Source organism: Bufo bufo, chromosome 7 (genome assembly GCF_905171765.1).
Source record: "Bufo bufo chromosome 7, aBufBuf1.1, whole genome shotgun sequence".
NCBI classification, from domain to species: domain Eukaryota; kingdom Metazoa; phylum Chordata; class Amphibia; order Anura; family Bufonidae; genus Bufo; species Bufo bufo.
In genome coordinates this window covers 83624156-83649914 of record NC_053395.1, presented here as the reverse complement: position 1 = coordinate 83649914, position 25759 = coordinate 83624156, and the positions used below count along the sequence as shown (strand labels likewise).

Below are 25759 nucleotides of genomic sequence, written 5' to 3'. Positions count from 1 at the left end.
TAAAGGGAACCTGTAACCGGGATTTTGGGTATAGAGCTGAGGACATGGGTTGCTAGATGGCCTCTAGCACATCTGCAATATCCAGTCCCCATAGCTCTGTGTGCTTTTATGGTGTAAAAAAAAGATTTGATACATATGCAAATTAACTTGAGATGAGTCCTGTCCCTGACTCATCTCACATACAGGACTCATCTCAGGTTAATTTGCATATGTATCAAATCGTTTTTTTTACACAATAAAGGCACACAGAGCTATGGGGACTGGATATTGCAGATGTGCTAGCGGCCATCTAGCAACCCATGTCCTCAGCTCTATACCCAAAATCCTGGTTACAATAAAAGCACACAGAGCTATGGAGACTGGGTATTGCGGATGTGCTAGCGGCCATCTAGCAACCCATGTCCTCAGCTCTATACCCAAAATCCCGGTGACAGGTTCCTTTTAAGGGGGTGCGTGCAGTGAAAGTCACTGTTAAGGGGGCGGGGTGCTGTGGAGGTCACTGTTAAGGGGGCAGGGTTCTGTGGATGTCACTGTTGAGGCAGCAGGGTGCTGTGCAGGGTCACTGTTAACGGGGCGAGCCGTTATGGAGATCACAGTTAAGTGGGCAGGGCTCTGTGGAAATCACTGTTAAGGGAGTGGGCCGCTATGGAGGTCAATGTTAAGGGGATGGGCTGCTGTGGCGGTCACTGTCATGAGGAACATTCTGAATACCTTTTAATCACACACACAAATATTAAATAGATGAAATATACTCATGTGAAGCCGAAGCTAGTTCAGAGATAAATGTATTTGCTGAAAGTTACATGAATAAATCACAACAAATTAAGAACACACCTCAATTTTAATTTTAATCAATTTTTTTTCAGTGACAAGCTGTAGGTCACAAATATAAAGCAACTGCCAATACATTTAAATTAGTATGCCAGTCACTTTTGGAATAATATGAACTGCTCCCATTCATGGTTAGATTTTCAGTCAGTGTAGTTTTAATGCAAGTTTCCATTTCTTGTATGTTATTAGAGATCCCAATGCTTGTTCAGGTCTTTAGTGAAGGTTGTTCTTAAATTACATAATTCTTAGGCCTTGAATGTAAGACTCCAGGGTCTATAAGTTTGAGAACAGATGATAAGACAATTAGTTTTAATAACAATCTATAAGGAACCAATAATAACGATACATGACAAGGGTAAACACTAAGGGGCACATTTATTAAGACCAGCGTTTTAGATGCCGGTCTTAATAAACCCTATACCTGGTGGTGGATCCGCCAGTTATGAAGAGGCCCAGGCCTCTCCATAACTTAGGCGGATCCACCGCCGCTACTAAATGTAAGACAGCTTTCTTGCTGGCTTACAGTTAGACCATTTTCTACGCCTAAGGCTACTTTCACACTTGCGTTCGGGGTTCCGCTTGTGAGTTCCGTTTGAAGGCTCTAACAAGCGGCCCCGAATGGATCCGTATAGCCCCAATGCATTCTGAGTGGATGCGGATCTGCTCAGAATGCATCAGTTTGGCACCGTTTGGCCTCCGTTCCGCTCAGCAGGTGGACACCCGAACACAGCTTGCAGCGTTTTGGTGTCCGCCTGGCCGTGCGGGGCCAAACGGATCCGTCCAGACTTACAATGCAAGTCAATGGGGACGGATCCGTTTGACGTTGACACAATATAGTGCAATTGCAAACGGATCCGTCCCCCATTGACTTTCAATGTCAAGTCAGGAGTCCCTATTAATATACCATCAGATCTGAGTTTTCTCCAATCCGATGGTATATTTTAATTTGAAGCGTCCCCATCACCATGGGAACAACTCTATGTTAGAATATATCATCGGATTTGAGTTAGATCGTGAAACTCAGATCCGACAGCCATGGTAACCGATCGGAGCCCCAGCGATTAAACTGGGACTCCGATCGGAACTCTCCGCTGCCACCAATGATGGGGGGGTCGGTCATTTTAATTAGGGGGGGGGGGGGGGGGGAGGGAGAGGGGGCCGGCCGCACTGGCCACCAATGAGTTAAATACAGGGGAGGGAGGGGGGACGGCACTGACCACCAATGAGTTAAAACAGGGGAGGGAGGGGGGGCCGCACTGGCCACCAATGAGTTAAATACAGGGGAGAGAGGGGGGGTCTGCCCCCTGCTGCCTGGCAGCACCCGATCTCTTACAGGGGGCCATGATACGCACAATTAACCCCTCAGGTGTGGCACCTGAGGGGTTAATTGTGCGGATCACAGCCCCCTGTAAGAGATCGGGTGCTGGGGGCAGTCATGTACACAGTTCTTTTAGTATATTCTAACTTGAAGCGTCCCCGTCACCATGGGAACAACTCTATGTTAGAATATATCATCGGATTTGAGTTAGATCGTGAAACTCAGATCCGACAGTATATTCTAACACAGAGGCGTTACCATGGTGACGGGGACGCTTCAAGTTAGAATATACTAAAAGAACTGTGTACATGACTGCCCCCAGCACCCGATCTCTTACAGGGGGCTGTGATCCGCACAATTAACCCCTCAGGTGCCACACCTGAGGGGTTAATTGTGCGTATCATGGCCCCCTGTAAGAGATCGGGTGCTGCCAGGCAGCAGACACACCCTGCCTCCCCTGTATTTAACTCATTGGTGGCCAGTGCGGCCCCCCCTCCCTGCCCTGTATTTAACTCATTGGTGGCCAGCCCCCCCTCCCTCTCCCCTGTATTTAACTCATTGGTGGCCAGTGCGGCCTCCCCTCTCCCCCCCACCCAATTAAAATGACCGACCCCCCATCATTGGTGGCAGCGGAAAGTTCCGATCGGAGTCCCAGTTTAATCGGTTACCATGGCAGCCAAGACGCTACTGCAGTCCTGGCTGCCATGGTTACTTAGCAATTTTAGAAGCATTATACTTACCTACGATGTCTGTGACCGGCCGGGCGCTCCTCCTACTGGTAAGTGAAAGGTCTGTACTATAAGCAATGCGCCGCACAGACCTTTCACTTACCAGTAGGAGGAGCGCCCGGCCGGTCACAGACATCGCAGGTAAGTATAATGCTTCTAAAATTGCTAAGTAACAATGGCAGCCAGGACTGCAGTAGCGTCTTGGCTGCCATGGTAACCGATCGGAGCCCCAGCGATTAAACTGGGACTCCGATCGGAACTCTCCGCTGCCACCAATGATGGGGGGGTCGGTCATTTTAATTAGGGGGGGGGGGGGGGAGGGAGAGGGGGCCGGCCGCACTGGCCACCAATGAGTTAAATACAGGGGAGGGAGGGGGGACGGCACTGACCACCAATGAGTTAAAACAGGGGAGGGAGGGGGGGCCGCACTGGCCACCAATGAGTTAAATACAGGGGAGAGAGGGGGGGTCTGCCCCCTGCTGCCTGGCAGCACCCGATCTCTTACAGGGGGCCATGATACGCACAATTAACCCCTCAGGTGCGGCACCTGAGGGGTTAATTGTGCGGATCACAGCCCCCTGTAAAAGATAGGGTGCTGCCAGGCAGCAGTCATGTACACAGTTCTTTTAGTATATTCTAACTTGAAGCGTCCCCATCACCATGAGAACGCCTCTGTGTTAGAATATACTGTTGGATCTGAGTTTTCACGAAGTGAAAAATCAGATCTGAAAAAAACTGTTATGCAGACGGATCCGTTCTGAACAGATGCAAGCGTTTGCATTATAGGAGCGGATCCGTCTGTGCAGACACCAGACTGATCCGCTCCGAACGCAAGTGTGAAAGTAGCCTAAAACAGACCAGGACCTTTGTACCTCAATCCTAATTTAGATGTATTTCTGTTTCATAAATGACCCCCTAAATACTTACAGAATACCCAACTAATATTAAAAGGAGTACTCAGGCTTCTGACTATTGATAGCCTATACTTAGGATATCAATATCAGAGCAGTGGGGGTCTGACTATGGCACCCCCCCAATCAGCAATTTGAATGGGCCGAGGCGCTCATGTGAAACCCAAATACCTCATTAAAAATTACCAGTCAGCCTCTCCCTAAACACTTTGACACTGTCCAATCAGTGCTGACAGTAACACAAGTAGGAATAGATATCTCCTATTGACAAGAGGAATGGTAGCAGCCATTGTTCAATTTAATTTCTACATTTTCAGGCATAATAACCATGGGGCAGCACAATGCAAAGTTCTACTATTCTAGCAGCAGATATTGCCAAACTAAAAAAAAAAAAAAAAAACATATAGGGAAAAAATGGCTCAGCAGGCTACATTATTCTGGCTGTGAAGCACAACTGAAGCGACCCAATGATAGTGTGAGAAGAGCATTGCAATTAACAATGCCTCATGTGAAAGCAACACAGGGTACTCTGACACAACATATAAAGGAAAAGATTTACAGTCAAGGTAAGGGCTCATGCACACGACCGTATGCATTTTGCATTCCGCAAAACATGGATCCACAAAAAATATGAACGACAGCTGGCCCCTAATAGAACAGTCCTATGCTTGTCCGTAATACGGACATACACTCACCTAAAGAATTATTAGGAACACCATACTAATACGGTGTTGGACCCCCTTTTGCCTTCAGAACTGCCTTAATTCTACGTGGCATTGATTCAACAAGGTGCTGATAGCATTCTTTAGAAATGTTGGCCCATATTGATAGGATAACATCTTGCAGTTGATGGAGATTTGAGGGATGCACATCCAGGGCACGAAGCTCCCGTTCCACCACATCCCAAAGATGCTCTATTGGGTTGAGATCTGGTGACTGTGGGGGCCATTTTAGTACAGTGAGCTCATTGTCATGTTCAAGAAACCAATTTGAAATGATTCGAGCTTTGTGACATGGTGCATTATCCTGCTGGAAGTAGCCACCAGAGGATGGATACATGTTCTCATTCTGTTTACGCCAAATTCGGACTCTACCATTTGAATATCTCAACAGAAATCGAGACTCATCAGACCAGGCAACATTTTTCCAGTCTTCAACAGTCCAATTTTGGTGAGCTCGTGCAAATTGTAGCCTCTTTTTCCTATTTGTAGTGGAGATGAGTGGTACCCGGTGGGGTCTTCTGCTGTTGTAGCCCATCCGCCTCAAGGTTGTGCGTGTTGTGGCTTCACAAATGCTTTGCTGCATACCTCGGTTGTAACGAGTGGTTATTTCAGTCAACGTTGCTCTTCTATCAGCTTGAATCAGTCGGCCCATTCTCCTCTGACCTCTAGCATCCACAAGGCATTTTTGCCCACAGGACTGCCGCATACTGGATGTTTTTCCCTTTTCACACCATTCTGAAAATGGTGAAAATCCCAGTAACTGAGCAGATTGTGAAATACTCAGACCGGCCCGTCTGGCACCAACAACCATGCCACGCTCAAAATTGCTTAAATCACCTTTCTTTCCCATTCTGACATTGAGTTTGGAGTTCAGGAGATTGTCTTGACCAGGACCACACCCCTAAATGCATTGAAGCAACTGCCATGTGATTGGTTGACTAGATAATTGCATTAATGAGAAATAGAACAGGTGTTCCTAATAATTCTTTGGGTGAGTGTAGGTGCAGACATACAAAAATGCACATGGAGTAACTTCCGTTTCTTTTGCGGACCCATTGAAATGAATGGTTCCGCATACAGTCCCAAAAAAAAAAACGGAACGGACATGGAAAGAAAATAAGTTTGTGTGCATGAGCTGTAACACTGAACACAGGCTCATCATAAAAAATTATGACACAGTATCTGAAGCAGTTACAATACTGAAGCACCAATTACTAGAACATACCTTAAAGTCCCAAATAGTCATAGCACCATCAATGCCTGTGGTACAAAACTTACGGCAGTCAGATTTATCCCCATCATAAATGGACACCTGGCTGTAAGACAGAACAGAAACGTGTTATTATATTGGAATTAGGACTTTAGTTTACTAAATGTACAGCTTTCACCATCCTCAAAGGAGCTGTAGAGTGGCCATAAGGACGGGTGGTGTCATATGTGCCACTGCAGCCAATGACTGCCGGCAATGTTCACATGTCCCCCATGCTTGAGGGACACATCACGGCAGTGACCAGTCATGGGCCGCACTGGCACACGTCACCTTTTTCCATTCCGGAAGCTGACCATCAGGGAAAGAGGGGATTGGGGGGTGGGGCGGGAGTTTAAGGAGGCTGGCAAAAATTATATTAAGACTGGACAACAATGGATATAATTTCTTTTCAAATTAAAAGAAAGTTCCATAAGTAATACCAGGGTGTGTAGCCTTCACACTACTGTGGTTTATGAATGTGATAAATCTTAGGCTATATGCACACTAGCGTTTTGGCTTTCAGTTTGTGAGATCCGTTCAGGGCTCTCAAAAGCGGTCAAAAACTGATCAGTTTTGCCCTAATGCATTCTAAATGGAAAAGGATCCGCTCAGAATGCATCAGTTTGCCTCCGTTCAGTCACCATTCTGCTCTGAAGGCGCACACCAAAACGCTGCCTGCAGCGTTTTTCTGTCCGCCTGACGAAACGGAGCCAAACTGATCCGTCCTGGCACACAATGCAAGTCAATGGGGATGGATCAGTTTTCTCTGACACAATAGAAAACGGATCCGTCCCCCATTGACTTTCAATGGAGTTCAAGACGAATCCGTCATGGCTATAGTAGACATAACACAGCTGAATCCGTTCATGACGGATGCATGCGGTTGTCTTATTGTAACGGAAGCGTTTTTGAAGATCCATGACGGATCCGCAAAAAACGCTAGTGTTAAATTAGCCTAAGGGACTGACCTCCATTTCAGTTTATATTAAAATATGATTTATGTATAAAGCTTAATGACTTTATGTATTTAATATTTTATCAAGAGCTACAGCCTGTTACAGCAAGTAGCTGCATTCACATTCCAGATGGTATTGGAATTGGTCCACAAGCTTCAGAACAGGCCCATAACAAGGCAGCGGGAGATTTAGGCTACTTTCATATGTGCAGCACTAATTCTGCCAGAGTTCTCCAGATCCGGCACTGCCAGATCCAACCGGAATGCCTGCTGGCCCCTTTAACTATAATGGGGTCTGGCAGAAATCTGGCAAAAATGCAGAGAATTGGCCAGGCAGAAACCGTTGCATGCTGCGGTTTGTGTTCGGCCAATTCCAGACATTCTCTGCCTGATCACCCTGCCACACATGTAAAAGTAGCCTTATGTTTCTAATACTGTACAGTGGTGAAAATACCAGGGTAATTGTTGTTTTGTCACTGAGCCAGCAAGAAATGCTGGGATTTCAAGCAAGAAACCTATAGAATTGAGAATACAGGATCAGTAGAAAGCAAGTAAAGCTTCTCAGCTTTTTAGGAAGATTAAGGGAATAATTTAGTTATTTCAAGTTATCCCCTATGCACAGGATAAGAGGTAAATATTAGATTGGTGGGAGTCCGACTGCTGGAACCCCTAACCTGTAGGGCATGGGTACTGCTGCTACAGAGATGAATGAAGGTAGCTCTACAGAGATGAATGGAGTGTCAGTGCGCGTGCATCACCTGTCGCTCTGATCATCTTCAGGGGGGGAGTGGATAACTTGAAATAACTGGAATAACCCTTTAATTCTGTAGGTAAAATAGTAGAACAGACAGTGGATTGCATGGCTCTAGAATTATTGATGGGATTAAAATTGGTCGCTCTGTAATAAAAATGTCACACTAAAAAAATTCCTATCCTAAATCCCCAGGAGTTGCCCTTTTCATTACACATATGCCCTACGTTATGCTGTTTTGGTGAAGGGTCTCCAGGGTAGTATTGCGGTCCTCTGTAGTCGCTCTCTTATCCATGTTTCTAAAGCGCTCCATAGCAGAAATATTGCGCTGAGTGCTCTGCTTTGGAATGTCCAGTTTGGAAACAAATGTCAACGAGCCATGGTCATCATAGGTGAAAAGCATAGGACAGCAATCATGCCCCTAAATGACAAGAATAAGGAGTGAAGACTTTTACTAAATAAGATACTATTTCATTTATAAAATTGTCACATCAAAATAAAACAGCACAAAGTTAGCCGTATACATTCTTGAGGTCTTGCAATGCTCTTCCATCGTTCCACATTTCCAGTCATCTCTACATGGCTATCTCCAGAAGCGCATGAAGCCAATTATAGTTAAAGAGGACCTGTCATCTCTCCTGTTTTACTACCTACTTCCATTTCCCAGGAAAGAGCGATTCTGGGGCATATTTTCGCTGTTCTGTTACTATCAGAAGTTTATTCTACCCAGTTGTAGATTCATGAATAAACTTCTAGTAGCAATAACTGAGGAATGGAACAGAATTATATGAAAAGATGCTCCTGAATCAATATTACATGAAGAATAAAATTATTTTGTATAACGCGTGTCTTCTTTAATGGCTGAATAAATGGAAAAGCTGTGAGGAGGGGACAGGTGAAGTGGCATAGTACATTCTTAGCACTGCACCCACTTCATTTTTATGTTTGGTGGTTCACAGTGGTTGTACAACCCCCCCCCCCCACCCTCCCAACACTGAACAATAGTAAATGTGGGAAACATACCATAAAAGTCTATCCTGAGACAACCCCTATGGTAACGTGAAAAATGGTACTTACAGCTGCAATCACACTGTTCTCAGAGACAAATGTGACACTCAGCAGAGGCAAGAATTCAGTCTTCAGCTGGGAAACACTGCAAACACAGAGCCAAAGGGTAATGCCCAGTTAATAAGGGTATAGCATATATGAACAAGTCTGAGAATGGTATTTCATGCTATTATCTTTAAACCACCACCTAAGTCACTTTAGATCAGAGTCAGGCCACAGTAGGTAACTTACCTCATGTTTTTCGATGCATCAACTATAGACACAATGCTGTCATGGCTGACCCAAGCCAAGCGATTTCCGCTAGCAGAAAAGCTGACGCAGTGAACCCATCCGCCACTGCCAGCTCCTCCAAACTCTGACATTAGTTGACCAAAGGGCATTTTGGATCCCCATGGAGTACTAGCAGGCTTCTCATCAACCTCCTTAATGTATGCAGAAAACACCCTGTGAACACAGACAGTACACAGTCACACATCTAAACAAAGTGTCAGATATACTGAGCAGAAAGGGGATCAATATGGTAAAGGCATATACAAATCACATTACAGATTCGTATATGAACATGATGTCTGAATGCTTTTGAGGTCAAAGTGAGTTGATTTTCCCAGACAGAGAATTGCATAGAAAGTCAAGAATCTTTGTATAACCTTTACTCAGGTCGTTAATTGAGGGGGGTTGCCGAGACGTACCATAAAAAAGCAGACCCTTGTAGAACAATGGACTGAATGTGCTAAGGTTTTTTTTTTTTCATTCCCAATAAATAGAAGGGGATAACTTATATTGTCTAAAGAATGTGTAGATAAAAAAAAAAATTAAGCATTTAGGGAGAGTTTGTTCAAAGGGAACCTGTCACCGGGATTTTGGGTATAGAGCTGAGGACATGGGTTGCTAGATGGCCGCTAGCACATCCGCAATATCCAGTCCCCATAGCTCTGTGTGCTTTTATTGTGTAAAAAAAAAAACTATTTGATACATATGCAAATGAACCAGAGATGAGTCCTGTCCCTGGCTCATCTCACGTACAGGACACATCTCAGGTTCATTTGCATATGTATTAAATCGTTTTTTTTGCACAATAAAAGCAAACAGAGCTATGGGGACTGGGTATTGCGGATGTGCTAGCGGCCATCTAGCAACCCATGTCCTCAGCTCTATACACAAAATCCCGGTGACAGGTTCCATTTAACCCCTATGTACATGTACGGCGCAAGGTCCTTGGGGCTCTGGGGAAGGATTGAGGTCCCGACGTTGGGCGGTACCAAAATTATCCCCGGAGACATTCAGGTCTGCCAATTCAGGACCCAGCGGCAGGTCCTCCACATCTCCCACCATCACACTTAGTGGGTTGTCTCCCCCTCTTCCACCGAAGTGGCGGTCACCCCTACCGCAGGCCCTTCGGTCTCAGATTCCCAGGGTTCTGGTCTCCCCAATGAGCCGGGCCACTCTGCTAGGGTTACCCCTGTCTCATGGGCATCAGTCACTCTCATAGCAGGCCACAGTGCCGGGAAGTCTCTCCCTATCATGAGTTCATAATGTAGATTTGTGGCGACAGCCACCTCGTGGGTCCATCTACCGGCCATCGTAGTTAGACACACCAGCCCGGTGGGGTAATATTTTAAGTCTCTGTAGATGCACATCACCCCAACTTTCCGGCCAGTATACTCAGGGGACCGCACTAGGATCACCAGACTCCCTGAGTCCAGCAGCGCCTCCACTGGAGTGTCTCCCACTTCCACCTGGCACAAATGATCTAGAGACTCTGGGGTACCTGTTGCATATAGCGACTGACTGTAGCCATAGTTAGTGTCCATGGGCTCAACCCGATGGGGACAGTCAGCCCTTAGATGGCCGGGCTCCTGACACCACCAGCAGACTATCGGAGCCAAGTCTGCCGTAGGTACATCACGGGCGGGTTTTATCGGCTCAAATCTCCGGGCCTGGGGTGGAGATTTCCAGGGTTTGCCGACCCCCTCCCGACAGAACCCTCCTTTAGATTCCTTGTAGCTTCATAGTGTTGCACCTGGTCCACCATCTCAAGGGCATTGCCAGGAGACACCTGACCGATCCAGTGCTGGAGAGGGCATGGCAAAGCTCTCCAGAACATATCGGCCAACAGAAGATCCAGCATAGCAGTGGGACTCGCAGTGGGTCTTGCAGGCTCAGCCAGGTTGAACCCCCACTGATGCACCCGCTGGGCCCGGACCAACACATTCACCCCCAGTCTTGCCAGAATCTCACCCTTGACTTTCTGGTAGTCGGCCGCTTGATCGTCCGGCAAGTCGAAATACACCCGCTGGGAATTGGATGCCAGGAACGGAGCGACGACCTCAGCCCACTGGGTAACTTTTCCCTGATGGCCACTTTCTCGTACATCGCCAGGTAGGTTTCGATGTAGTCTGCGGGGGGTCATCGTAGGAATCGCGGCACGGACTGCTTTCTGGGCATCTTGGACGCTCGAGGTTGCTCCTGCTGTCTGCAAAGCCATCACGTGTTGTAGCAGCAATTAGTTAGTCTCCTGCTGCTGCTCATTAGCCTCACGTTGCTGCAGGTTTGTCTCTCACTGCTTATGCACGCATCCTCCACCAATTCTGGGTTTTCGCTCTGGTAGACAGGATTAGCGGACGCAGAATAGAGGCAACAACAAGTTCTTTGGATCAAACAGTTCAGTGTTTTATTCACACTTTAGGCAAGTGACAAAACAAGCAGTCGTAATAAAACAAAAAGTCACCTTGCGGTGTTGGTGGTAATTCACACCATACGGCAATTCTGCCTCAAAGAGTCCTTTATCATAGCAGCACCAACCTGTTTTCACGCCAAACAGGTAGCAAGCCTTTATCCAGACACAAGACTCCCAGATCCCAACACAGAGACACGGCTTCTGAGCCCAGCTGCCTATTTAAGGAATAGCCAGGTGTAGCCAAAACCTGGACAGACACTTAAAATCCAGTCAGGTATTTGACCTCACTTGGCTGTAAATCAGCCCAGGAAAATACCTGTTTTCTCAGACAAAACATCTCACTGTGTCACAATATATAGATATAAGTTACATTTTTAGCCAGAGTTCACTGTAGTGAATTTTTATACTACAGTTTTTGCACGCACGATCTGTGTGACTGCGTGCGTGCTGCAGAACACCGATCAGTAGTGTGCTCAGTAGCATTTACACATTTTTGAGGTCTTCCTTACTCTTTTTGGTGTGAAAAAAGAGCTGCAGTTAGTGGTAGTAAGTTATATATATATATATATATATATATATATATATATATATATATTTCAGTTAGTGTGAGTTTAGGTTTCTGCAGGAACACATTTTGCAGAGCACTGTAGTAAATTTTTATACTACAGTTTTTGCACACACGCACGATCTGTGTGCGTGCTGCAGAGCACCGATCAGTAGTGTGCTCAGTAGCATCTGCACATTTTTTTATTTTTTTTTGGGGTTTGAAAAAAAGACCTGCAGTTAGTGGTAGTTAGTTAGATATATACATAAATTTCAGTTAGTGTGAACTTAGGTTTTTGCATGAATGCACCATCTGCGTGCGTGCATTTTGCAACCACTGAACACCGATCAGTAGTGTCCATTACTGATCGAGTCTGCTCAGTTTGCACTGCAAATCTTTTTGTTGTTGCAGAAAACACTTTTTTTTTTTACAACTTTTCTTCTAAATTTTATTTTTACATTCATTACAAGCCCCTTCATGTGTGAAAACACTACATATACACCCCTCACACTAAATAAAGGTTTACATATTTCACACGTCACAACCCAATAAAATAATAATGGCCTGTCCATCCCAACAAGTGTACACAGCGGAAGAGGCATAGGCCATCCTTGCCTCTGATACAGAGTCTGCCAGTGAGGGAGAAGAAGATGCCACTTTCCTCTATTCCTCCACCCCCTCATTATCATCATCCGCTAATGAAGGACCCTCAGGATAGCAGCAGAGACAGCCCCTCAGAGTGAGCCCACATGGACCCCAACGCCTGATGAATATCATCCCCAATTTCGAGAGTTTTTGGGCAACTCAGGAATTCAGATGGTGCGGGCTTCACTGAGCTAGATTTTTTCAAAATCATCTTCTCTGAAGATTTTGTAAATTTAACTAATTTATACGCCCAACAATTTCTTGCTCAGAAACCTACTTCGCCATACGCTAGACCCCAAGGTTGGACCCCAGTAAGTGCAGCAGAGATGATAACATTTTGGGGACTCGTGCTGCATATGGGCATTGTAAAAAAAAAAAACAACAAAAAAAACACCACAACCATTAGGTAATATTGGAGTTCGGACATTTTCTACCAGACTCTAATTTACAGTAAGACCATGACCCGGAATCGATTTGATTCAATTTGGAAATTCCTACACTACAATGCAAAGTGCCCACCCCAAACGACCCAACATTTGACCGTCTGTTCAAAGTTAGGCCTGTCACTGACCACTTCAGCACAAAGTTTGGCGAGGTGTACAACCCCAATAAAAATGCATGTGTAGAGGAGTCCCTATTACTGTTCAAAAGGAAGATTAGATTCCCCCAGTACCTGCCTAGCAAACGGGCAAGGTATTGCATAAAGTTATACAAACTCTGTGAGAGTGGCTCCGGGTACACCCACAAGTTCCACGTTTATGAAGGGAAAGATTCTGGATAGAACCCCCAGAATCCCCCCCCCCCCCCCCCCCATCCTAGGAGTTAGTGGGAAGATTGTGTGAGACTTACTGCACCCACTGCTGGATAAAGGTTACCACCTCTATGTGGATAACTATTATACCAGCATACCCCTATTCAGGTCCCTAACTGCCAAAAGGTACTGTGGCTTGCAGCACAGTGCGCAAAAATATGAGAGACCTCCCTAGATCCCTGGTAGGGCAACCACTGAGAATGGGTCAAAGTATGGCTCTCCTCCATGATAACCTTATTATTATTATTTATTATTAAAGCGCCATTCATTCCATAGCGCTGTACATGTGATAAGCGGTGCACATACATAATACAGACAATTGCACTAATCATAAACAAGACAAGTTACAAACTGGTACAAAAGGAGAGAGGGCCCTGCCCGTGAGGGCTTACAATCTACATGTATGGGAGAAGGACACAGTAGGTGCGAGTTAAGTTGGTCATGGCGGTATAGAGGCAGCAGGGTCACTGGTTGTAGGCTTGTCTGAAGAGGTGGGTTTTCAGGTTTCTTTTGAAGGATTCCAATGTAGGTGAGAGTCTGATATGTTGGGGTAGCGAGTTCCAGAGTATGGGGGATGCACGGGAGAAATCTTGGAGTCGATTGTGGGAAGAGGCGATAAGAGGAGAGGAGAGAAGGAGGTCTTGTGAGGATCGGAGAGTGCGTGTGGGGATGTATCGGGAAAGTAGCTCCGAGATGTAGGGAGGGGACAGGTTATGGACGGCCTTGTATGTATTTGTTAGTAATTTGAAGTGAATTCGCTGGGCAATGGGGAGCCAGTGAAGGGATTGGCAGAGGGGAGAGGCAGAGGAGTAATAGGGTGAGAGGTGGATTAGTCGGGCAGAAGAGTTGAGGATAGATTGGAGGGGTGCGAGAGTGCTAGATGGAAGGCCACAGAGGAGAATGTTGCAGTAGTCTAGGCGGGAGATAATGAGGGCATGTACAAGAATTTTCGCAGCTTGCTGGTGGTTGAGTATAAGGACAAGAGAGACGTCCTTGTACTGACCAAAATTCACACTAACGCCAGCTCCCCTGTATCTGTACGAGGTACAACAACCACTACCCCCATACCAGTTTGTATCCTGGACTACAACAGTCACATGGGAGGGGTGGATCTTTCAGATCAACTTCTGAAGCCCTACAGTGCCACACGAAAAGCGAAAGTGTGGTACAAAAAGCTGGCTGTACACATTTTACAGATGGCAATGTGCGATGCATACATGCTATTTCATTCTGCAGGCCACAGAGTAACTTTCCTTCAGTTCCAAGATTATCAAGGCACTTATTTTTCAAACGCAGGCCGGGGAGGGTCCCAGTACTTCAGGAAGTTACGGTGCCCGTGTTGTACCAGGGCAACATTTTCCAGGTCAAGTCCCCAGACAGCAAGGAAGGGACGGACCCAAAAAGATGCAGGGTGTGTTCCAAAAGGGGGATAAGGAAAGACACAATTTACCACTGCGAAACCTGCCCTGCATGCAGGAGTGTTTCAGAATCTATCCATGGGAGTATTCTTTCATTTCATCCTTTATGCTCCCTGTAATATTTCCACTTTATATCTCTGATTTAGTCCACCTCGCTTGCATATCCACTTTCCAACAACCACTACATATTCTTTTCTGTGCCCTTTCCACCCATTAAAATGTTCGTACGGGGGTGCTCTTTCCGAAATGGGGTCACTTCTTGGGGTTTTTCATTTCTGGGGACCTCAGGAATTTATTTGATGCAACATGGCACCTTGCACTTCGCCTCTAGAGCCCTGCTGTGTGCCCATACAGCAGGCTACAAGCACATATGGGGTGTTTTCAAAAAAGGGGAGAAAATGGGGAACATATACTGGAGTGGATTTTCTCCTTTAACCCCTTGTGAAAGTGAAAAATTGGGGTCTGCTAGTACTTTTTCAGTGTTTCTGTCTTCTGCGAGACACCTGTTTGCTGAAAAGTACCCTTTAACCACTTAAAATGCTCGTATGGGTGCTCTTTCCGAAATGGGGTCACTTCTTGGGGCTTTTTATTTCTAGGGACCTCAGGAATTTATTTAATGCGACATGGCACCTAAAATACATGTCTGCCAATTCAGGTCAGCAAAATCCATATTTAGCTGTTTGACTCTAGAGCCCTGCCATGCGCCCATACAAAGATTTTTTGAGCACATATGGGGTATTGGCATATTCGGGGGGAAATGGGTAACAAAATGCGGGGGTGCATTTTGTCCTGTTACCCCTTGTGAAAGTGAAAAATGTGGGTGTAAAGCAACTTTTTCTAGCAAAAGATTTAAATTTTTCATTTTCACAGCCAAGTGTTTCCTAAGGCTACATGCACATGACCGTATGTGTTTTGCGGTCCGCAAGTATGCCATCTGCATTTTTTCTGGATCCATTGAAATAAATGGGTCCGCATCCTATCGGCAAAAAAAAAAAAGGAACGGACACAAACAACGTTCGTGTGCATGTAGCCTAATTCTGTGAAACGCCTGAAGGGGCAAAGTGCTCACTGCACACCTTGAAATATTCCTTGAGGGATGTAGTTTCCGGAATGGGGTCACTTTTTGGGGGTTTACACTCTAGGGGTACCTCAGGGTGTGTTCAATTGCAAGATGGCGCATGTCAATTATTCCGGTGAAATCTGCCTTCCAGAAGCCATTTGGTGCTCCTTTTCCTTCTGACCCCTGTGGTACACCCATATAGCAGTATACAAGCACATATGGGGTATTGCTGTAATCAGGAGAAAATAGGCAATACATTAAGGGATGCATTTTTTCCAGTTCCCCCTTGTGAAAGTTAAAAATTTGGGCCTAAAGTCCATTTTTCTGGGGTTTTTTTTTTAATTTTTAATTTTCACAGCCAATTCCATGAATCACCTTTAAGGACAAAGTTCACACTACACATCTTGAAATATTCCTTGAGGGGTGTAGTTTCCGGAATGGGGTCACTTTTTGGGAGTTTCCACTGTAGGGCCACCTCAGGGAGTCTTCATATGCGACATAGCTCCCAATTACCATTCCAGCTAAACCCGCTCTCCAAAAGCCATATGGTGCTCCTTCCACTATGAAGCCTGCCGTGTGCCCATACACCAGTTTTTGAGCATACATGGGGTGTTTCTGTAAACTCCAGATTCAGGGTAATAGATTTTTAGTTTTGTTTGGCTGTTAACCCTTGATGTATTGCAGAAAAAATAGATACAATTTTAAAATCTGCTAAAAAAAAAAAGTTTAATTTTGAAATTTCATTCCCATTTTCATTTAATTCTCTAAAGGGTTAACAAAGTTTGTAAAATCTGTTTTGAATACCTTGAGGGGTGTAGTTTCTAAAATGGGGTGATTTATGGGTAGTTTCTAATATGTAAGCCCCAGAAAGTGACTTCATAACTAACTGGTCCTGAAAAAATTGTGGTTTGGAAATGTTCTTAAAAATTTTAAGATTTGCTACTAAACTTCTAATCCTTCTAACGTCCCAAAAAATCAAATGTCATTTTCAAAATAATCCAAACATGAAGTAGACATATAGGGAATGTGAAGTATTAACTATTTTTGGAGGTATTACTATCTATTATAAAAGTAGAGAAATTAAAATTTGCTAAATTTTCCAAATTTTTGGTAAATTTGGTATTTTTATAGAAATAAAAATGAAATTTTTTGACTCAATTTTACCACTGTCATGAAGTACAATATGTGACGAGAAAACAATCTCAGAATGGCCTGTATAAGTAAAGTCATTTTAAAGTTATTACCACATAAAGTGATTTAGTAAAAATGACCTGAGCAGAAAGGTAAAAAAAATGGCCCGGTCCTTAAAGGGGTTCTGCAGTTTGTTTAAAGTGTTGATCTATCCTCTAGATAGATCATCAGCATCTGATCGACAGGGGTCCGACACCTAAGACCCCCACCGATCAGCTGTTTGAGAAGGCAGCGGCGCTCCGGGAGCGCCGTGGCCTTCTCGCTGTTTACCGCAGGCCCAGTGACGTCACGACTAGTATCAACTGACCTGAGCGCAGCTAAGCTCCATTCAAGTGAACAGAGCTTAGCCCCGCCCAAGCCAGTTGATACTAGTCGTGACGTCACTGGGCCTGCGGTAAACAGCGAGAGGGCCGCGGCGCTGCAGGAGCGCCGCTGCCTTCTCAAACAGCTGATTTAAAATAATTGTAACTGCAGTGTCAATTGTGCCTTTTCAATCTAGGGAGATAAATATATACAGTTGATATATCTACAATTGTGTGATCTCCAAAGAACTGATTGTAGTTCTAGTCATATGGTCTAATTGAATTGTTCGTTGGGAGTAATCAAGTGTCAACTTTCAGTTTTCTTTTGTTTTCTGTTATTACTAAGATACCAGTTTAATTATTGATTAATTCTATATCATATAGGTTATTTTGTCTTCTTGATTGCATATAATTGTCACCAATTTTATATCGTATATTTTTTTTATTGCACTGAACTATTATGAATATATACATACACACATTTATATATATTATATATGTCAAAAAAAGTGGGCAGCACTCCATAAGATAAAAAAGTACGAAATCTCCAGCATAGAGCCGAAACGTTGCATGTCCTGTCTGGGTAAATAAAGATTTCGTACTTTTTTATCTCATGGAGTGCTGCCCACTTTTTTGGACTTTTATACATTGGATTTGCTATATCCTAATTGGGCCAGTTGCACCCCCCTGTTTTCTTTAGAGACGGAGCTGCCACTTTTTTTTATCTCTCTCTCTATATATATTATACACAACTGTCTTCCTTTTGTCTTCAACTTAGCGCAGATAATGAGCTCTCGTTAGCTTGTTTTTATTTGTGGAAATAAGTTAAATAAATAAATTAAACTGTTTTTCAGAGCAGTATAAACATTCTGACAAAAGGGGAATAGCTAGGAGAAATACAATATATTAATTTTCTGAGAAATTTCACGAATGGCAATGCATCTACACCAACATGCTGATCAATGCACGGAATACCATACCTGGTCTTGAAGTCACAGGATCCAGCTGCTAGAAGCACATTATTGGGGTGCCAGTCAAGGCTCAGCACAGTGGAACGGATGGGCTTCTTGATGTGTTTACTCACCCACCTACAGGAAAAAAAAAAAAATTCAGAAACAGATGCTCTTCTGTAATAAGTAAGACTGTAAAGGTAGAGAACTATATGGAAACTAAAGCAAGACTATATACCTGCAAAGTAAGTGGATTTAAAGGGGTATACTGGTTATATGAAGATATCTACTATCCTGTGGATAAAGGAGAACTTAAAATTCCAAAAAAGTTGGGACGCTGTGTAAAATTTGCAAATCTCATAGACCTTTTTATCATTTCATGAAAATAAAATAACTACCATAATTTAGAACTTGACTGAAGCAACACATCCCAAAAAAAGTTGGGATAAGGCCCCTTTCACACGGTCGTTGCGGGAAAATGTGCGGGTGCAAAACATTGTAATGCGTGAGAAAAATCGCGCATGTTTGGTACCCAAACCCGAACTTCTTCACAGAAGTTCGGGCTTGGGATCGGGGTTGTGTAGATTGTATTATTTTCCCTTATAACATGGCTATAAGGGAAAATAATAGCATTCTGAATACAGAATGCATAGTAAAATAGCACTGGAGGGGTTAAAAAAAATATATAAATAAATTTAACTCCCCTTAGTCCACTTGATCGCGCAGCCCGGCATCTCCTTCTGTCTCCTTTGCTGAACCATCACCATGGTAAAAGATCATGTGATGACCGGAGTGACGTCACCACAGGTCCTGTTCAGCAAAGAAGGAGACAGACGAGATGCCGGCAGCGTGAGCAAGTGGATTAAGGTGAGTTTAATTATTTTATTTATTCTTAACCCCTCCAGCGCTATTTTACTATGCAATCTGTATTCAGAATGCTATTATTTTCCCTTATAACCATGTTATAAGGGGAAATAATAATGATCGGGTCTCCATCCCGATAGTCTCCTAGCAACTGTGCGTGAAAATCGCACCGCATCCACACTTGCTTGCGGATGCTTGCGATTTTCATGCAACCCCATTCACTTCTATGGGGCCTGTGTTGCGTGAAAAACTCACAATATAGAGCTTGCTGCGATTTTCACGCAACGCACAAGTGATGCGTGAAAATCACCGCTCATGTGAACAGCCCATAGAAATGAATGGGTCGGTATTCAGTGCGGGTGCAATGCGTTCAACTCACGCATCGCATCCGCGCGGAATACTCGCCCGTGTGAAAGGGGCCTAAGACCATTGTGTGGCATCCTCTCTTTTAACAGTCTAATGCAGGGTTTCTCAACTCCGGTCCTCGGGACCCACCTACCGGTCAGGATTTGAGAATATCCCACAGAATGAATACCTGTGGTAAGTCCTGATGCATGGACACTAATTATATCACCTGCTCAATACTAAGGAAATCCTGAAAACATGACTGGTAGGTGGGTCCCAAAGACCGCAGTTGAGAAACCCTGCTGCAATGTCTGGGAAGAGACAAGACCATTTTCTGGAGTTTTGGGAGAGTAATTTTGTCCCATTCTTGTCTGATGTAGGATTCTAGATGCTCAACAGTCCTGGGTCTTCTTTGTCTGAATTTTTAAGTCATGATGGGTGAAATGTTTTCTATTGGTGAATCGTCTGAACTGCAGGCAGGCTGGTTCAGCACCTGGACTCTTCTTCTGCAAAGCCAAGCTGTTGTAATGGATGTAGTATGTGGTTTTGCATTGTCCAGCCGAAATATGCAAGGCCTTCCCTGGAACAGACATTGTGTGGAAGGGAGTGTATATATAGTTCTAAAACCTCTATATACTGTTCAGCATTGATAGTCCTTTTCCAGGTGTGTAATCTGCCCATATCATAGGCATTAATGCCCCCGTATACATCAGAGATGCAGGCTTTTCAACTGTGCGCCTATAACAAGCTGGATGGTCCCTCTCCTATGAGACTGCAGAACACTCATCTGTTTCAAAAAAGAATTTCAAATTTTCATTCATCTGACGACAGAACAGTTTTCCATTTTTCCTCAGTCCATATGGCGGCGTTCTGGATTGTGTTGACATAGGGCTTATTCTTTGCACGATACAGGTTTAACTTGCATTTGTGGATTGCGCGAAAAATGTTCAGAGACAATGATTTCTGGAAGTGCTCCTGAGCCCAGGATGCGATTTCCAGTTCAGAATCATGCCTAAGGGCCCATAGATTACAAGCACATGGATTTCTCTAGATTGTCGGAATCTTTTATTATGTACTGTAGATAATGGAATAATCAAAGTCTTCACAATTTTACATTGAGAAACATTTTTCCGAAATTGTTCCACAATTTTTAGACAGTTTATCATAGATTGGTGAGCCTCTGCCCATCTTTTCTTCCGAATGGTGAGCCTCTGCCCATCTTTTCTTCCGAATGGTGAGCCTCTGCCCATCTTTTCTTCTTAGAGACTCTGGCTCTCTAAGGCCCCTTTCACACGGGCGAGATTTCCGCACGGGTGCAATGCGTGAGGTGAACGCATTGCACCCGCACTGAATCCGGACCCATTCATTTCTATGGGGCTGTGCACATGAGCGGTTATTTTCACGCATCACTTGTGCTTTGCGTGAAAATCGCAGCATGCTCCTTATAAGGGAAAATGTTATAAGGGAAAATAATACAATCTACACAACCTTGAACCCAAAGCTGAACTTCTGTGAAGAAGTTCAGGTCTGGGTACCACAGTCAGTTTTTTATCACGCGCGTGCAAAACACAGTGCACCCGCACGATAAAAACTGAACAACGGAACGCAATCTCAGTCAAAACTGACTGCAATTGGGTACCTACTCACGCGGGTTTGCCGCAACACATCCGGACACGCTCGTGTGAAAGAGGCCTAAGGGTTGGGTTCACATCATGTTTTATGCCTCCGTTTGATGTATACATTAAAAAAAATAAAAAATAAAGATACAGAAACGCAGCACACATGTTCTTGTATCCTGCAGAGTCTGGTAAAAACATATTATATATATATATATAATTATAAATAAATGACACCGCAGCACATCCGATGGTGAAGAAAAAGTGGGATCCTTTATTCACCTATGCAACGTTTCGGTCCGCTTGCTGGGATCATTCTCAAGAGCAGAGCATGCTCGGAGATTGGCCTGCCTCTAACACCGGGTGATGATGCACGGCGGTATGAGGGCAGCGGAGTGTACAGAGAGACATGCTGAGATTGGGGAACGCTCCATCTGTGATATGGTGCCGTGAGAGCATGAGGTAACTGAATTTTATGGATTCCTGTGTTGCGGTTTTCTTACAGGTGTGAATTATGTTGGAGTCTGAGTCATACGTTTAACGTACATGTTTTTGTATATGTTTAACAGGTGGGAAAAACGTGATGTAAATCCACCTTAACATGCTTTTTTTTTTTATACCCAGTCATGTGACTTAGTAGCAAATTGCTGCTCCAGCTGTTTGTTATTAGGTTATTAGTACCACTTCCTTTTCAGAGAGTTTTTATCCTCTGGATAGGTCATCAGTATCTGATCAGTGGGGGTCCGACCCCCACCGATCAGCTTTCACTAGGCCATTGGTCACATGACCTAGGTGCAGCTCATCCCCACTTTAATGAATAAGTTGTGATACCAAACACAGCTGCTATACAATGTACAGTGCTGTGTTTGGTAAGTAGACAGAAGGCCACAGCACTGTCAGCTGATCGGAGGGGATCTGACACCAATCAATAAAAAAAAGTCTTGAAAAACCCCTTTAATTGTTTTTCATGAAATGGTAAATTGTTTATATAGTATCTATTGTAAAAAAAAAAAAAAAAAAAAAAAAAGAATGTGTGTCTGAGATTTGCAAATCATTGCATTCTGGTTTTAGTTTGTTTAAAACTTTGTAAAATCTGTTAGTGTCTTTTCATGCATAGCGAGATGAAGATATGTAGAATACAGAGGCTGTAATTATCATCGTATTATCAAATATATCTGAGACAAATAATTCTGGTTTAACTTACATTTATTTTACACAGCGTCTCAACAAGCTGCCCTAAAATGAATAGGGTAGCCAGTTGGGCTATCTCCAGAACTCCCATAGAAATTAATGGAGCAACAGGCGCGCTTGTCCGACCAACTGCTCTGTTCTCGTGATAAGTGTGGGTCCCACAACCAGTCTAATAGTTATCCCCTATCCTGTGAATACCCCATAAAGTTTTCAAAGGCTGATCTGTCAGTTTATTGTAAGCACTTTGTATACCCTTTGTTGCTTTTTGTTCTAATAACACATGGGACCTTGACTTACTACAAGCGTCTCTTAAAGGGGTTGTACAAATTATTTCAAGAAACCCCCAAAGCCCCTAGAATCTAGGGCCTAGATGTATCAAAATAATAACCGTTTATTATACATAGCACTTAACCCCTCGCCATTTCCAGCATGAGATCCCTGCAGCCAATCTCTGGTCTCAGGGCTCACGAGCTGTATATGGCTACATCACCGCTACAGTGTGTAAACACAGACCAGAGACAGGAACTGAATCCATAGTTGATAAAGTGGTAAGTATATGATTTTTAGGGGCTTTAGGGATATTCTGAAAGGAGTCAGACAACGCCTTTAAAGGTGTTGTCCTATTTGACCATTTCTAGGGTAAGATAGGACTAAGCTCCGATCCCAGATGGCCAGGTTTACGGAAAATCCCGAGCAGGCCAGTGCTCCACCGTTTCTGTAAAAGCCATTGCAGTGAATAAGCTATGCAAACAATGTAGCAGACCAGGCTATGTTGCTTCCATAACGACGAGTTAAACTAACAGCATAGGTTGCTTTGTTAAGCTGTTGGCATTTCTCCCATTCGCTGCAATGGCAGTTACGGAGTGCTGGCCCTCTCATCAGTTTCGTAAGCTCGGCCATCGGGGGTCAGTGATTAGTACCATCTTGTCCTGGAAATGGCAAAATGGGACAACCCGTTTAACTAGGGTAGCATATTATACAAACAGATCTACTTAACCACCTCAGCTCCCCTAGCTTAAACCCCCTTAATGACCAGACCACTTTGTACAATTCTGCACTACACTACTTTCACGGTTTATTGCTCGGTCATACAACTTACCACCCAAATTATTTTTACCTACTTTTCTTCTCACTAATAGAGCTTTCATTTGGTGGTATTTCATTGCTGCTGACATTTTAACTTTTTTTTTGTTATTAATCGAAATTGACCGAAATTTTTGCAAAAAAATGACATTTTTCACTTTCAGTTGTAAATTTTTTCAAATAAAACTACATTTCTATATAAATTTTTCTCAAAATGTATTGTTCTACATGTCTTTGATAAAAAAAATGCAATAAGTGTATATTTATTGGTTTGCGCAAAAAGTTATAGCGTTTACAAACTATGGTACAAAAATGTGAATTTACTCATTTTGAAGCAGCTCTGACTTTGAGCACCTGTCATGTTTCCTGAGGTTCTACAATGGCCAGACAGTAGAAACACCCCACAAATGACCCTATTTCGGAAAGTAGACACCCTAAGGTATTCGCTGATGGGCATAGTGAGTTCATGGAAGTTTTTATTTTTTGTCACAAGTTAGCGGAAAATTAAGATTTTTTTTATTTTTTTCCTTACAAAGTCTCATATTCCACTAACTTGTGACAAAAAATAAAAACTTCCATGAACTCACTATGCCCATCACGAAATACTTCGGGGTGTCTTCTTTCCAAAATGGGGTCACTTGTGGGGTATTTATACTGTCCTGGCATTTTAGGGGACCTAAAGCGTGAGAAGTAGTCTGGAATCCAAATGACTAAAAAATGCCCGGTGAAATCCTAAAGGTGCTCTTTAGAATTTGGGCCCCTTTGCTGCAAAAAAGTGTCACACATGTGGTATCGCCGTACTCAGAAGAAGTAGGGCAATGTGTTTTGGGGTGTATTTTTACATATACCCATGCTGGGTGAGAGAAATATCTCAGTAAAAGTCAACTTTTCCCATTTTTTTTATACAAAGTTGTCATTTTAGAGAGATATTTCTCTCACCCAGCATGGGTATATGTAGAAATACACCCCAAAACACATTGCCCTACTTCTCCTGAGTACGGCGATACCACATGTGTGACACATTTTTGCAGCCTAGGTGCGCAAAGGGGCCCAAATTCCAATGAGAATATTTACGATTTCACAGGGCATTTTTTTACGCATTTGGATTCCAAACTTCTTCTCACGCTTTAGGGCCCCTAAAATACCAGGGCAGTATAAATACCCCACAAGTGACCCCATTTTGGAAAGAAGACCCCCAATGTATTCCGTGAGGGGCATGGCGAGTTCCTAGAATATTTTTTTTTGGGCACATGTTAGCGGAAAATGACTTTTTTTTTTTTTTCTCTCTTACAAAGTCTCATATTCCACTAACTTGTGACAAAAAATAATTTTTTGGGGTGTCTTCTTTCCAAAATGGGGTCACATGTGGGGTATTTATACTGCCCTGGCATTTTAGGGGCCCTAAAGCGTGAGAAGAAGTCTGGAATATAAATGTCCAAAAAATTTTACGCATTTGGATTCCGTGAGGGGTATGGTGAATTCATGTGAGATTTTATTTTTTGTCACAAGTTAGTGGAATATGAGACTTTGTAAGAAAAAACAAAAAAAAAAAATATCTATTTCCGCTAACTTGTGACAAAACAAAATAAAAAAAATCTTCTATGAACTCGCCATGCCCCTCAAAAGTGATCTTTTTATAGCACCGCAGCGATCGGCCTGATCAGGCGAACACTGCATTTTTTGTAGAGCCTATAGAACATGTCCTATTCTTGTCCGCAATTGCGGACAAGAAAAGGCATTTTCTATATAGTTCTGGCAATGTGCGGATCCGCAAAATGCAGAAAGCACATTGCCGGTGTCCGTGTTTTGCGGATCCGCGGTGTCCGTGTTTTGCGGCTCCGCAAAACACATACGGACGTCTGAATGGAGCCTTACAGGGGGGTGATCAATGACAGGGGGGTGATCAGGGAGTCTATATGGGGTGATCACACCCCTGTAAGGCTCCATTCAGACGTCCGTATGTGTTTTGCGGATCCGTAGATCCGCAAAACACATACGGACGTCTGAATGGAGCCTTACAGGGGGGTGATCAGGGAGTCTATATGGGGTGATCAGGGGTTAATAAGTGACAGGGGGGGGGGGGTGTAGTGTAGTGGTGTTTGGTGCCACTTACAGAGCTGCCTGTGTCCTCTGGTGGTCGATCCAAGCAAAAGGGACCACCAGAGGACCAGGTAGCAGGTATATTAGACGCTGTTAACAAAACAGTGTCTAATATACCTTTTTGGGGTTAAAAAAATAAATAAAAAAATCGCATCTACAGCCTGCCAGCGAATGATCGCCGCTGGCAGGCTGTAGATCCACTCATTTACCTCCGGTTCCTGTGAACGCGCGCTCCTGTGTGCGCGCGTCCAGGAGGAATAACAGGGCCGCCGCCAGGACGCAATCCTGCGTTCAGCGGTCCTGAGGCGGTTAAAAGAGCATCTGTTAGTTATAATCAATTCTAGCTGAAGGACCCGGCTTCGCTCGGGTATATTTAATCTATTTCATTTAATGTTTGTATGTGTCCTTAAGATATCAACACTATCCACT

The 25759-nt window shown here is 43.9% G+C and overlaps 1 protein-coding gene across 1 annotated transcript in view; it reads right to left on the bottom strand.

Annotated features, from left to right (window-relative positions):
- Positions 1–822: 822 nt before the first annotated feature.
- Positions 823–25759, bottom strand: part of ARPC1A (actin related protein 2/3 complex subunit 1A) — a 52526-nt gene continuing 27589 nt past the window's right edge. Inside the window, exons 5-10 of the mRNA XM_040439399.1 lie at positions 18162–18269; positions 8765–8977; positions 8543–8618; positions 7693–7886; positions 5736–5826; positions 823–1104 (exon numbers count right to left, since the gene is read on the bottom strand). Of these exons, the coding sequence (XP_040295333.1) occupies positions 1066–1104; positions 5736–5826; positions 7693–7886; positions 8543–8618; positions 8765–8977; positions 18162–18269 (721 nt within the window). The 3' untranslated portion in view covers positions 823–1065. The remainder of the gene's footprint in view (positions 1105–5735; positions 5827–7692; positions 7887–8542; positions 8619–8764; positions 8978–18161; positions 18270–25759) is intronic.